Raw genomic sequence first — 13,304 nt, 5'->3', positions numbered from 1 at the left:
GCTATGAGTTCTGCTCCAGCTGCTGATATCCCTGCACCGCCAGCTTGGGGTGAAGGTAAGGTGAGTAGAGGGCGCCCAAGAGGGGGAGGCTCATCTCGTTGATGTGATTTCTATGGTAGGGATGAGGCCGCTACACCAGATGATATTGTATGGGTATGGTTTTGATTTGTTATAAAGGAGCATCATTCGTATTTTGTTTCGACTTTGCTTATCGGGGTGAGATCTTCTATGTTACTTCTCATACGGGTGAGTTTAGTGATTTGGTACTCTACTTATTTGTTTACCCCTGTTGGGAGATTCAATAGTAGTAGTCCGTGTCTATCATTTTGTTTTCATTCATTATTGAGAGCTATGAAACTAGAAGTGTCTTTCTGTCACTCATTTCGGTAGTTTTGATGTGATTTCTGGATGGTTGGTTACGAATTGTGGATTAGATGCTCTACCGGTGTGGGAGTTCAGTATGTGTTGTGACTTTGTTAGCGAAAATTGAATTAGAGGAAGGTTTCAGTTGGTATGATATGTATTCTACTTGTGATTCAGAGTTGAGGGTGAGACCCCTGCGATTTATATCAGGATGAGATCCTTGCGATTAGTTCATATGTTTTGATTCTCCCTTGTGAAATTGATTTGTAGTATGATACTGATAGGGAGTGGTGCCCGTCGGGCTTGTTTGATAGTTCTCTTATGTGTTTCCTTGTATATTCAGTCATATTCGTGCTGCTTATTGAGTTTTATCTTGTGAGGTGTGTGCCCAGGTGGTATTAGATGTGTCTTGTTGTTTCGGGTGAATAGTTATGAGGTCTTCATGTTTCTTGCATCGTTAACAGTGTTGGAAGGTTTGAAACATGATTCTAGTGGTTATGAGGCTAATTGTCGATGCTGGATTAGATTATGGGCAGCTATTATGGCTAGAGTTATTGTTAAGGCATATGTGTGATGTGTTACGTCGTGTGGTTGTATCTTGTGGGTGTAGGCATAAGTTGTTGCAGCTGGTTGAGGCTAATATTGTGTGCTGATGTAGGAATCGGGTCTTTTGGAAATGATTGGATGGTGAGAAATTCGATTCTAAGGTTTACCCGTGTAGGTGAAAGGGATATTTTTACGTTGGGATGGTGTCGTCGGGCCTATGTGGATTGGGGTAACGTGGGATCGCCCGAGGGTGTATGTATGGTAGTTCACTCAGTGATTTGATGACCTCGGAATGGTTCTTGACATATTCAAGGACGAACGTTTGTTTAAAAGGGGGAGAATATAACGATCCGACCAGTCATTTTGAGATTTAGCATCCCATTTGGTGGCTTAAGGTCTCGAGCAACTTTGTATTATGTGTTATGACTTGCGTGTGTGGTCGAGTTCGATTTTCGGATGATTCATGATCAATTTGAAAGAAGGATTCTTGTTTTAGAAGCTTAAGCGGTAAGAGTTGACCGAAATTTAACTTTTGTGTAGATGACTCTGAAGTGGTGTTTTGATGATTCCAATAGCTTCGAATGGTGATTTTGGATTTAGGTGTGCGCCCTGATTTGGATTTGGAGGCCCGTAGGGTAATTTGAAGCATTTTGGAAAAAATTGAAAAGTTGAAGTTTTGGAAGGTTGAGAGGTTTGAACAAGAGTTGACCTTGGAGATATCGGGGTTGGAATGCGATTCCGAGAGTTGGATTATCTCCGTTATGTCATTTGGAACTTGTGCGCAAAATTCGACGTCATTCCGGATTGATTTGATATGTTTCAGCACGTGTTTTGGAAGTTGGAAGATTTGAAAGTTCATAAGTTCGATTCAGGTGCGATTCGTAGTTTCAATATTGCTTAATGTGATTTGAGGCCTCGAGTAGGTCTGTGTTGTGTTATGAAACTTGTTGGTACTTTCGGACGGGGTCCCGGGGGTCCCGAGTGTGTTTTGGACAGGTTTCGGATCATTTGGATCATATTGAGAGAAGCTGGTTTGGGCAGGGGTCTGGTGTGGTCGCACCTGTGAACCCTAGGCGCAAGTGCATTGATCGCAGGTGCGGAAGAGAAGGGGCGCAGATGCGGAACAAGGCTGGAAGGGGAGGATCGCAGAAGCGGATGTTTTGGGCGCACATGCGAAGTCCCATGTGCCGGTTGTTGAGCACAAAAGCGCATATGCTGTCGCAGAAGGGCATATATTGTCGCAGAAGCGCATATGCTGTCGCAAAAGCGACTTTGGCTAAGGCAAGGCATTTCCTTTGAAGCGGATAAATTCCGCAGAAGCGGAAGTCACAAAAGCGACCTGTTGACGGCAAAAGCGGGATCCTTGGGCAGAATCATATTTTTCGAAAGGTTTGAGGATTGTTATCATGTTTAGAGTTGTAGACCTTGGTTTTGGGAGATATTTCGTGTGTTTTTCAAGCAACTCATTGGGGTAAGAGTTCTCTACCCGAATCTTGTTATATTTCATGAATCCATTGCTATTTTCATCATTTAATTAGTGAATTAAATTGGAAATTTATAAAAATCTTTCAAAATATAAAATGATGATTTGAAGGACGAATTGATGTCGGAAATTGATAATTTTGGTATGGTTGAACTCGTATCGGAATGGGTGTTCGGGTTTTGTAAAATTTATCGGGTTCCGAGGTGCGAACCAGGGGGTTGACTTTTGGGTTGACTTTTTAGTTCTTGTTAAAGATTAAAGCTTTATTATCCGGAATTATTTTCTATGAGTTTTATTTATGATTTGAAGTTATTTTGGAAAGATTTGAGATGTCCGGAGGTTGTTTCACTCTAGAAGGTCATTTTAGAGTATCGGTCTAGCTTTTTTGAAGTAAGTATCTGGCCTAACTTTATGTAGGGGAAACTACCCCTTAGGATTTGAGTCATTTGTGCTAATTGTGTCATATGGAGGCCGTGTACGCGAGGTGACGAGTACGTGCTAGGGCTTATTTATGGAATTTTTACCGTTTAGGACTCTTAGGTTCTTATGTTCATTATATATGAAGTTGTTTGTCTTGTTAAATCTCCCATTTACTAAATTCACCCTTACGTGTCTTAATTGGAATTAATTACTTCATGTTCTACCCTTATTACTAATTAAACTCTTATGTACCTTAACTGAAGTTGTTGCCTCTTTTATCGTCATGCTATCATTTCCATAATTGCTTAACCTTAATTGAAATTATTATTATTATTCTGTAATTGCTTAACATTAATTAAAATTATTATTATCTCTTCCATAATTGCTTAGCCTTAATGGAAGTTTGTTATCCCTTTCATTATTGACGTATTCTTATTTGGGGTCATTTATTCATGCTATCTCTCTTGTTGTCGAATTGCACTTTCGTGGAATCATTGTTACACATTACCTCTCCCTTGTTGAACTATTCTTGTTGAGACTATTATTTCCTTGTTATGTCTTTCTTTGTGAGTTCGTTCTTCCGTTTCTTTGTGTTGTTAAGTTCTTGTGTTGATTTACTTGTCGTATTCTAGTGTTATTGTTATTGTTGTATTCAGTGTTATTGAATCGAGGGCTATACGTGGTTGTGATACTGAAACTATTTTCAGGAAATGTTGTGGCATATGGGCACATATTATGAAAGTCATTTTGTTGAGTTGTTATGTTTTGGCACACATGTTATTATTGAAAGGATTGTTATTATGTTTGCACGAGGTTTCTGTCGTGCGGTTGTTATTGTATTTGCACGAAGTTTCTGTCGTGCGGTTGTTATTGTGTTTCACGAGGTTTCTGTCGTGTTGTTGTTATTATTGATATGCATGCAGTGGTATAAGGTCTGGGTGTTTAAACAAATACGGTGAGATAAGGCAACCTTTCAAAATTTCAACTTTTCAATTTTCACCAAAATGCATCAAATTACTCTACGGATCTCCAAATCCAAATCCGGGCGCACGTCTAAGTCCAAAATTACCATACGAAACTATTGAAATCATCAAAATGCCATTTTGGAGTCGTCTACATAAAATTCAAATTCCGATCAATTCTTACGGCTTAAGCTTCTAAAACAAGAATATTTTTTCCAAATTGATCCTGAATCATCCGAAAACCGAACTCGACCGCACACACAAGTCATAACACATAGTACGAAGCTTCTCGAGATCTTAAGCCACCGAACGGGATGCTAATTCTCAAAACGATCGGTCGGGTCATTACAATAAGTGATGCTATTAGCTTTACTTGATAGACTAGGTGAGCGAGCTTAAATTTGGTGAGTTAGAGTCCCTATATGAGGTTAGGAGGTTAGAAGTTTGTTGTTTGTTTGTGACTTATATATCTTGCATGATGATCTCTTGATCTTGTTTGTTAAAATTTTCTAGTCTTGATTTCGATTTTTCCAGATGTATCAGAAACCTTTTACGTATAATATACTAAGTGGTAAGTATATATCTGATGGTTTGAGTTGCTATAGGGCCTAATTGTTAGTATCAATCGAAGTGGTGGCATTTCTAAGCGTGATTTATTGAGAGCGATTTTAATGTTTACTCGAGGACGGGCAAGAGTTTAAGTGTCGGGTTATGATGTTCAATAAAAATGCATATATTTAACTATTATTGCCTCACATTCTAGTACTTTTAATCTTCTTTTGAGCATTAATTATATTACTTTATGCTTAATATTATACTTTAATTATGTATGAATAAAGCGATGTAAAAATTAAAATATTTAGAGTAAAATTGATAAAATACGGAAGAAAAAAAAAGGAAAATGAAATAATTAAATAAGGAGGAAAAAAGGGGACACCCTTTGGTGTTTGTCCCCCAAGTGCAAGAAAAAAAAGAGAAGAGGAATTACAATTCATGAATTGAAATTGAGAAATGCTACTGCCTCTAGCACCAGGGCCAGCGCGCTGGCCTGGACGCTAGGTGATACGTACTCTTCTACTTCGCTTGGGACAATATAAATTCAGTCCTACACGGTCCCAACTCGTATAAAAGGAGTTCTAAATCTAATTTGGAGGGGATCTAACATATTTTTGGGAGGTGAATACGTCACTTTGGACGGGAGAACATAAACCACGCTTGGAGGAAGCTTTCAACTAGTTTTTCTTCTCTTCTCTTCCTTTAATCTCATAGTATATTAGTTCTAGAGTTGTGGAGTGTTACATGAACGTTGTAGTTAAAGCTTGAATTATTCTTATTATTTTATCATATTGGTTTGTTTATTCAATCTTGCGCTTAATTATTTGATTGCTTGATCACCAATTAAATACTATTTACGAATCTAGGATTGAACTCGAGAGAGAGAATTCTACATTGCATATAAGATTGAGTAGAGCGAGATCTTGAACCTGAGTTTCGGGAACGAATTTGCAGTTAGGATAGGGATATACCTAATTGTCTTGCTTGGTTATTATACGAGAACTATTAATGCATTCTTGTTAATCTTAATTCCATAGGAATATAGGTGTTAGGTTAGCTTGAATAGGCGAGTAGTACTTCGAAAAAATACTACGAGTAATATTAACTAAGTCAATCAATAAATCAGATAAATTAATTAGACAATTTAAGTAGAAAACCCAATGGGATTGTTTGTTAACCCATAGCTCTGCAATATTTTCTCCCATTGAATTCGTCTCTAAGCTTGCGGACATATTTTCTTTAATTTCTTAGTTTGCTACTCTAGATTAGTTTTATTTAAATATTTATACTTTAGAATATCGCTTGAATAGATTAATTGTCTTAGTTTAATTTAGTAAATAGTAAATCATAAGTCATTGTGGGTACGGTATCTGGATTTACAGACCTATATTACTTGTACGACCACGTATACTTGCTTGTGTGTTTGGGAGCAACAGACCGCTTATCCTTTTTAGGGTTAAATTTGGGTGTGATCAAATTTGGTACCGTTATCGGAAACTAATGTGTAGTTATAGCGGTAAATATTACTAGATTTTAGGTTTGAACTTTTATTTTGTTTTAATTGTACTTGCTCATCAAATTTTGTGACTATTTACCTCTCAAGGTCGTAGGGGAAAAACGAATTTTCTAAAGTACTACGTAGTAAATAAAGGGCATATATTTGAAAAGAGGTGAGCCTTAAGTTCTAGAAGAAAAATAAAATAAGAAAAGGAAAAAAGAGAACTAGAAAAGATACCCAAGTGGGACCTTGTTTTTACTTGGCACATTAAGCAACTGCCAAATAAACATGAGAGTTCAAAAGTTTGGTGGACATGATGCAAACCGTGTACTCCTTGGAACGTATCTAAGTTCCAACTGTACCTTTTAGTCTATGTTTCACCTAAATAAAATAATTGAAAACATGATTGTCAAATGAATGAAACCGCCGATTCTCATAGCCCCTCCCCGGAATCATTCTCTTTTCTCAATAAAATCAAACCCTCCCTCTATTTTTATCCTTCATTATTTTTACAAGTGTTAATTTTTAATTTTCCTAAGGGGTTTTAAGTTGGTAAGCTGAAATCCAGCTGCCAAGCATTGACTTCCTTAGATCATGGGATGCTCGTTCCTTACTTTGTATTCTTGATTTCCTTTCCTTTCTTTTCTTCTTTAAAACCAGTTCTTGGTTAGGGCTTTTTTGAATTTTAGTTCAACTTTCTTTGTTGCCCAATCATTCTCCATTTTCCCTTAAGGTAACATATACCTCCTCTTCTAATTCTCTCTTTCAAAAATGAATTTTTCATGACCATCTACCATTTTATTCATGGAAATAGTTTTTTCTTTTTTTTAATGCGAGTTTTCTGTCCCCTCCTTAATTTTTACACCTTTTTTCGTACAATTTCTTGTTTCTGCATGTTTTTGTTCTTGATCATCTATTGATTTTAATCAAAGGTGACTTTACCTTTTTCTTCTAGTTCTTTGTTTCTCCTTTATGTTCCGCTTTTTGAAATTCTTTTATATTTTTAAAAATCCATTTATGGTTAGTATATTGATAATGTGATAATTCAAGAAATAAAGCTTCCTTTGTTGGGATTATGGAAAATTGAAGAATTCGAGAGCTCTCAATACACTATTTAATTAGTACTTACAAATACTGCACATCTGTTTCTCTAACGACTACTAAAATTGTCTAGGCTGTGTTTAGTCATTGAAATTTGTGAGTTCTATTTTTTGTTTTATTTTAAATATTCAACCTCTATTGCTGTTATTGTTTTCAAAGGCTAACTAAATAGACTTGTAGGTATATCTAAAGTTAATCAGCACAATGATAATTAACTGTTTCTTTTAAAAGTTAATAATATACAGTAACAAAAAAGAATTGCATATATGTTTTTGATGTGATTGTGATATACTGCAGGTAGGTGTTTCAAAGGGCTATGAAGTGTTTCCAGTTCTCAAATTCAGACAAGAATGATGATCACAACAACAAGACTACAAAGTCTACATCAGGCCAGTCTTGTGCCTCTGTTTCAACTGATCCTGAGTTTAAAGGATTCACTAATTCAGGCCAGTCTTCTGCATCCGACATAAGCACCGAGTCCAGTTCTAGGCTCTCATTTTCGTGCTTGTCGTCTCATAAAAGGCCCTGCAACCTTAGGGTCTTCACAGTCGATGAGTTGAAGACTGCCACCAGGAACTTTAGCCGATCCCTCATGATCGGAGAAGGCGGGTTTGGAGGCGTTTACAGGGGTGTTTTACGTGACACGAATAAGAGAACTGATATCGCCGTTAAACAGCTAAGCCAGAGAGGATTGCAGGCTAGTTCTCTTAGTATAAACTTTATTGATATATGATGGTTTGTGAAATTAAAAGATGGTATGACATGTTTTTTTTCTGAAATTGATTGTAGGGGCATAAGGAATGGGTGACAGAAGTGAACGTTCTAGGTGTGGTTGAGCATCCGAATCTTGTGAAGCTCATAGGGTATTGTGCGCAGGATGACGAGAGAGGAATACAGCGCCTATTGGTGTATGAATTCTTGACCAACAGGAGCGTACAGGATCATCTAATTAGTCGTTTTATGTCACCTTTGCCATGGGAGACTAGATTAAGTATCGCTCGTGATGCTGCTACAGGCTTGGCCTATCTTCACGAGGGAATGGAGTTTCAGGTAGTTCATTCTATATATTTGCATTGCAGCAACTCTTCATACTTATGCTTATGTCTTATTAATGCAGATTATCTTTAGAGATTTCAAATCATCTAACATTCTATTGGATGAGAAATGGAATGCAAAGCTTTCAGATTTTGGTTTGGCAAGATTAGGCCCTTCTCATGGATTAAGCCATGTCTCAACTGCGGTATGCTCAATACCTCCATTGAATTTTATATATATTTCTACATAAAGTAATTCAGGTGTTTGGAAGTCTACTACTGTACTACACCTTCCGCACCACTTGAATTGATGGTCTATTTCACCAACATTTGGTGTGATATTTCACTTCAAAATTTAGAAAGTAACTATTGCTAGGATGAAAATACTACTACTACTACTATTATTAATATTTTTCTTTTTTCAAAAATCGACAAGTCACTGAGGGCTGGTGGTGCACAGTTCGGAATGCTGCTCTAACCACTAGACCAAAGCCGCGGGGTGAAACTACTACACCTATTATTAAATAATAAAGTTTTAGTTAACCAAGTATATTGAAAGTAATCTCATATTCAAATGTCACGATTTGGATTGTAATAGTCTATTTAGGATAGTTTGTAGGATCATGGATTATCTCCAAACATGTTACAACAACAACAACAACTCAGTATAATCCCACTAGTGAGGTATGGGGAGGGTAGTGTGACCTTACCGCTACCCTGGGGTAGAGAGGCTGTTTCCGATAGACCCTCGACTCGCTCCTTCCAAGAACTCCCCACCTTGCTCTTGGAGTGACTCGAACTCACAACATCTTGGTTGGAAGTGGAGGGTGCTCTTGGGGTGACTCAAACTCACAATCCACTCTCCAAACATATTATAGATGTTATATTTTTCTTTTAAAATGCCATAATTATGTGAAATTCTCTATTTTCTAAGAATAAACACACTTAGACCAATACATTAGTGATGAATGTGCTTGATTTCATCAGGTGGTGGGAACTGTTGGATATGCTGCTCCAGAATATATACAGACTGGGCGCCTAACATCCAAGAGCGATGTATGGAGCTATGGGGTGTTTCTATATGAACTCATTACCGGAAGGCGTCCATTGGACAGAAATAAACCTAAAAATGAGCAGAAACTTCTGGAATGGGTGAGACCACATCTTTCAGACCTGAAGAAGTTTGAACAAATTTTGGATCCTCGACTAGATGGGAACTATTCCCTTAAATCTGCACAGAAGTTAGCTGCCATAGCGAATAGGTGTTTAACTAAACACCCCAGAAATCGTCCTAAAATGAGTGAGGTTTTGGAGATGGTGAATAGGCTCGTGGAGGCAACTGAAGCAAAAAGTCCAGAAATCCCAATAGAAGAAAGTACAACCACGAGAGTCGAGGATGAGAAATTCAGAGTAAGGTGTCTAAGTGCAAGCAGAAGGTTGGTAGAACATATTCCTAAAGAAAACAAGTTGCTGGTATGGAAATTGTGGAGGCCTAAGCTTGTCAGTACCAATTGAGTGGCAGGAATAAACTGAAGTGAATCTTGTGCTGACGACTCAAATTGTAAAGATATTTCATGTTTTGCTAGAGCTGCCAACTAGAAGGAAAGTTTTGTTGAACAGACTAAATACCAAAACTGGAAAGACCAAGTATAAATGATTAAGTAACACAAGATGAAAATGTTTGTGATCAATATTCTTTTCAGTACACTTGTATAAAAATTTTGCCGGATATAATCCGTGTAAACATTAATCTCGGGCAATATTCATTATCAACACTAGATCCAAAAACAAAACAATCATGTAATCCATAATAAACTAGCATGTGGATCTATAAATAGCTGAAAAGTCTACAATTTACCCAAGGAAAATATCTGCGTAAGGCTGTGTTTCAATTTACGCTTATTTCGTTTTATGGCAGCGAGGACTACAAATTCAAGCATACACTGTCCAAATAGATCCTATTTGGAATAAAAAGGGTAGCTCCAAATCTCGCAACAATATGCTGAAAACTCAGATCTCTATTTCAGTTTGTGAAAGCTCAAGGCATGTCAATTACCTAACAAATGATCTCACTCCACAGAGATGGAGTCCAACAATCTTTTACCTTCTTCGCTCAGCTCTATATTCTCCATTTTAATCCACCGACGCATGATAGGACTGGTTTTTCCAGAAGCTACATAAGTTCTTATAAAAGATTCAAATATGTCAACCCCCAACTCATCCTTAGCCTTCTTCAAAATTTCCATAAAATGTTCTGCACCATCGACATCTTTATTTTGTTCAAAATGACTCATGAATTTTCTAACGATAGCAGATGATGGAACCCACTTGCCACCATCACCTCTACCAGTTGAAATTGCCTTGTCAACACAATCAACTGCTGATTTGATATCCCCATTTTGCAGATAATAATCCCCGAAAATCTCCCATGTCTTAGCATTAGGCTTAGCTCCGCTCCTTCGGGCCCGTTCCTTGAGCTCTTCAGCTTTCTCCAAAGAACCTTGTTTAGTGTAAGCTCCTATAAGAACATTTGCTACGCGTATGTCATAAGTTGGGCATCCAGATTCCCATTCCTTGAAGCATTTCTCAGCACCCGGTAAGTCATTCAAGTTAACCAAAACTTGGATCATGTTAAGATAGCTTATGTTTGCCGTTCTGGGAAAAGCAAGCCTCAAAGAACGCCATACACGATATACTTCCAACAAATTTCCAACACGGCCATGCAATGTGATCAGAAACTGGTAAGCAGTAACATTGCGACATGCATTTTTCTTCTCCAGTTCCTTGAGTGCCTTCACTGCTTTATCGGTTAAGCCAGCATCTGCATAAATCGATGCTAAATTGCTATATGTAGTCCAATCATCAGCTACACGACCATCTCTCTTCATTTCATCAATAACCCTCTCGACCCCAGAAATATCATTCATAGAAGAAAGAGCCCTCATCCAAACATTGTAGGTGTAAGAATCTGGCATTACATCATAGGCCTTCATTTCCTGAATAATGGCTGGAATTTTTTCTGGGTGCCCAGTTTTTGAGTAGAGAGTCATCAAGCTGTTATAAGGCATGGAGCTTAAACCTAAGTTAAGTTCTTTCATTTTCTCCATCAGCGCCTCAGCTTTTTCAGTCATTAATTCCTTGCAGTAGCAATTCAGAAGAGCAGAATAGGTGAGAAGATTTTTCGATGCCTCTGGGAGATCCGAAAAATAAGTCTCTGCTGCTTCAATCCCTTTACTCTTGGCAACAAGATCCAGATGTATAGCTTGATCACTAATAGTCTTGTTCATGCCCCTTTTTTCCATTGTTTCTGATAACTGCATATAGCAACTAGCAAACATTAACATTTCATTTTGCTATAAAAAACCATAGAACCATAAAATGCTACTACTTGCTTACAAGTCACATCTGATAGTGCTAAGGATGTTATACATAACTGTTCCACTTCAAATTCTGTGCTGCCGTAATACGATCTACAGTAAGAGATAAATGAGCCCCCTTTTTGGGTTTCTTAAATAGGAGTTTACAATATGTGTATTGCATCAAGGTATAATCCCTTAAGCAGTTATTTTCACTATTTGATACAAGCTGCCACCAAAAGATAACATAGGAATTAAGTAAAAAAGAAAATAAACTAGTCGAAAACCACAGCAGTGGGAACTATAGCTAGAATATGCATCAATTTTAAAGCTAAAATCAAATAGAGATAGCTTGAAGTGAAAACCATGACAAGATACAGATTTACACAAACAAATTAGGGTTTAAAGTTCACAATTTCAAAAATGGAAGACCTTGAAGTTGAAGGTAGTGTGTCTTTCAAATTAACAACCATATGTTTTGAGGCCACATACTACAATCTATATGGAAACGCTAATGGTTAGGTCATGTGATGACCTCTTTCATTAAGAAGCAATTCAAAAACTCAAGATTTATTTTCAGATAAAAACATGCAACGAGGTTCAAGATTGGAGGCACACAATCCCCAAAAAGAAAAAAAACCACACTTATTCTAACGCCAAATCATGGAAATCAACAGAAATGCAAAAATAATTCCAAAGTGAAAGGAAGTAAGAACTATATTTAGGTCGTATCATCGAAATTTAAGGAAGGTTTAAGGCTAAAAGAAAAAAAGCAGCCCGGTCCACTAAGCTCCCGCTATGAGCGGGAAGCCCGGACCTCAAGGGTATATTGTACCCAGCCTTAGTGGTCACGTGGAGTCAACTTTACCGGTTACGTCAAGACCAAGGTTTAAGGCTAACAATTCAAAAATTTAAGATATTTTCAAGTAAAATAATGAAAATTTATTAAAATACAAAGAGGGTTTAGGGTCTAAGGTACAGAAACTAGGAAAATGAGAGACCTTGAGTGCTGGGGCGTAAAGCTTGCGTTGGCGTAAGACCTTGAGGGATTTTCCAACTTCCCATTTGTAAGCACTTTTGTGGGATTTCAAGAATTGATTCAGATTTTTCCTAACGTGGTTCTCTTCGCCTCCTTCCTTGAACAGATTCTTGTAAAGTGCATCTTCCAAGTACTTCTTCGTAGCCCTTTTCCCAATGTTCTTCGTTTTCAACGAGAACTTCTGAATAAACGACGCCATTTCTGATGGTTTTCTTATTACTTGTTTTTGCTTTTACTCTTACACACTGTGTTTGGGGTTTTATTTTCAGGTTTCAATCAACTGGAAAAGCCCTAGGCGAGCTGAGGACGGAGAACGGAGATTTTGAAAATGGTAATGGGCCTCTGAAATGCAATCGTTAGATAGAGCTGGGCCTGCTCCATTATTCTCTGGGCCAAATCACCAAGTGCACAGATAGCCGATTTTGGACCCTATATAAATAGCCTATGTTCAAATAATTTTGTAAATCTAGTCAATTAGGAACAAATTTGAATCATACGAGACTGAACTTGTAAAAGTATGCATATGAAATAATAAATTTTAGGTAACTTTACGTAACTGTCATAATTTAAAAGAAATATAACAAATTCGTAGCATAAAATCCAATATTACAGTTATGGCAGGAAAATATTTATATTTGTAGCACACAGTTCCATTAAAATAGGAATATTAATTATTAATTTCTAAACATAAGCAATTTGAATGGAAAGTCAATAATTCTTTGCACAAAAATCATGCATTTTTTTCTCTTTATCTATTAGCTTTCCTTCTTTTTCTTCATCTTCTTAATTTTATTTTCTGCCGAAGCCAATATTTTTTCTAAATTTGTTCCATTCGTTTTCTTTTTAATTATCTGTCTTAATTTTTTCTCTTCCTTCTTTCTTCCTTTCTTAACATAAAGATCTTACTTCGATAATAATATACGTTAAGGCCTAAGAAGTACTGGGGA

At 37.1% G+C, this 13,304-nt stretch overlaps 2 protein-coding genes across 5 annotated transcripts; one reads left to right on the top strand and one right to left on the bottom strand.

Moving 5' to 3' along the window:
- Positions 1-6,250: 6,250 nt before the first annotated feature.
- LOC104090677 (serine/threonine-protein kinase PCRK1) lies at positions 6,251-9,653 on the top strand. Of its 3 annotated transcripts, none has more exons than XM_009595840.4 (5): positions 6,251-6,560; positions 7,226-7,625; positions 7,718-7,978; positions 8,046-8,168; positions 8,950-9,653. In XM_009595840.4, exons 2-5 carry the CDS (start codon positions 7,245-7,247, stop codon positions 9,475-9,477), a joined length of 1,293 nt encoding a protein of 430 aa, XP_009594135.1. In that variant the 5' UTR covers positions 6,251-6,560; positions 7,226-7,244; the 3' UTR covers positions 9,478-9,653. The 3 variants fall into 3 exon arrangements, with proteins under 3 accessions (XP_009594135.1, XP_009594136.1, XP_009594137.1); XM_009595841.3 differs by lacking the exon at positions 6,251-6,560 and adding an exon at positions 6,576-6,759; XM_009595842.4 differs by lacking the exon at positions 6,251-6,560 and adding an exon at positions 6,852-7,024.
- Positions 9,654-9,763: 110 nt separating this feature from the next.
- Positions 9,764-12,772, bottom strand: LOC104090679 (large ribosomal subunit protein mL101 (rPPR4)). Of its 2 annotated transcripts, XM_070175055.1 has the most exons (3): positions 12,600-12,772; positions 12,320-12,569; positions 9,764-11,276 (listed from the first exon to the last, which is right to left on the bottom strand). In XM_070175055.1, exons 2-3 carry the CDS (start codon positions 12,554-12,556, stop codon positions 10,032-10,034), a joined length of 1,482 nt encoding a protein of 493 aa, XP_070031156.1. In that variant the 5' UTR covers positions 12,557-12,569; positions 12,600-12,772; the 3' UTR covers positions 9,764-10,031. The 2 variants fall into 2 exon arrangements, with proteins under 2 accessions (XP_070031156.1, XP_070031155.1); XM_070175054.1 differs by having other exon boundaries at positions 12,320-12,771.
- Between the last annotated feature and the right edge of the window lie 532 nt (positions 12,773-13,304).

This window comes from Nicotiana tomentosiformis, chromosome 5, assembly GCF_000390325.3.
Source record: "Nicotiana tomentosiformis chromosome 5, ASM39032v3, whole genome shotgun sequence".
Lineage (NCBI taxonomy): Eukaryota > Viridiplantae > Streptophyta > Magnoliopsida > Solanales > Solanaceae > Nicotiana > Nicotiana tomentosiformis.
The sequence above is the reverse complement of the archived record's forward strand: the minus strand, read 5'-3'. Positions and strand labels throughout refer to the sequence as shown.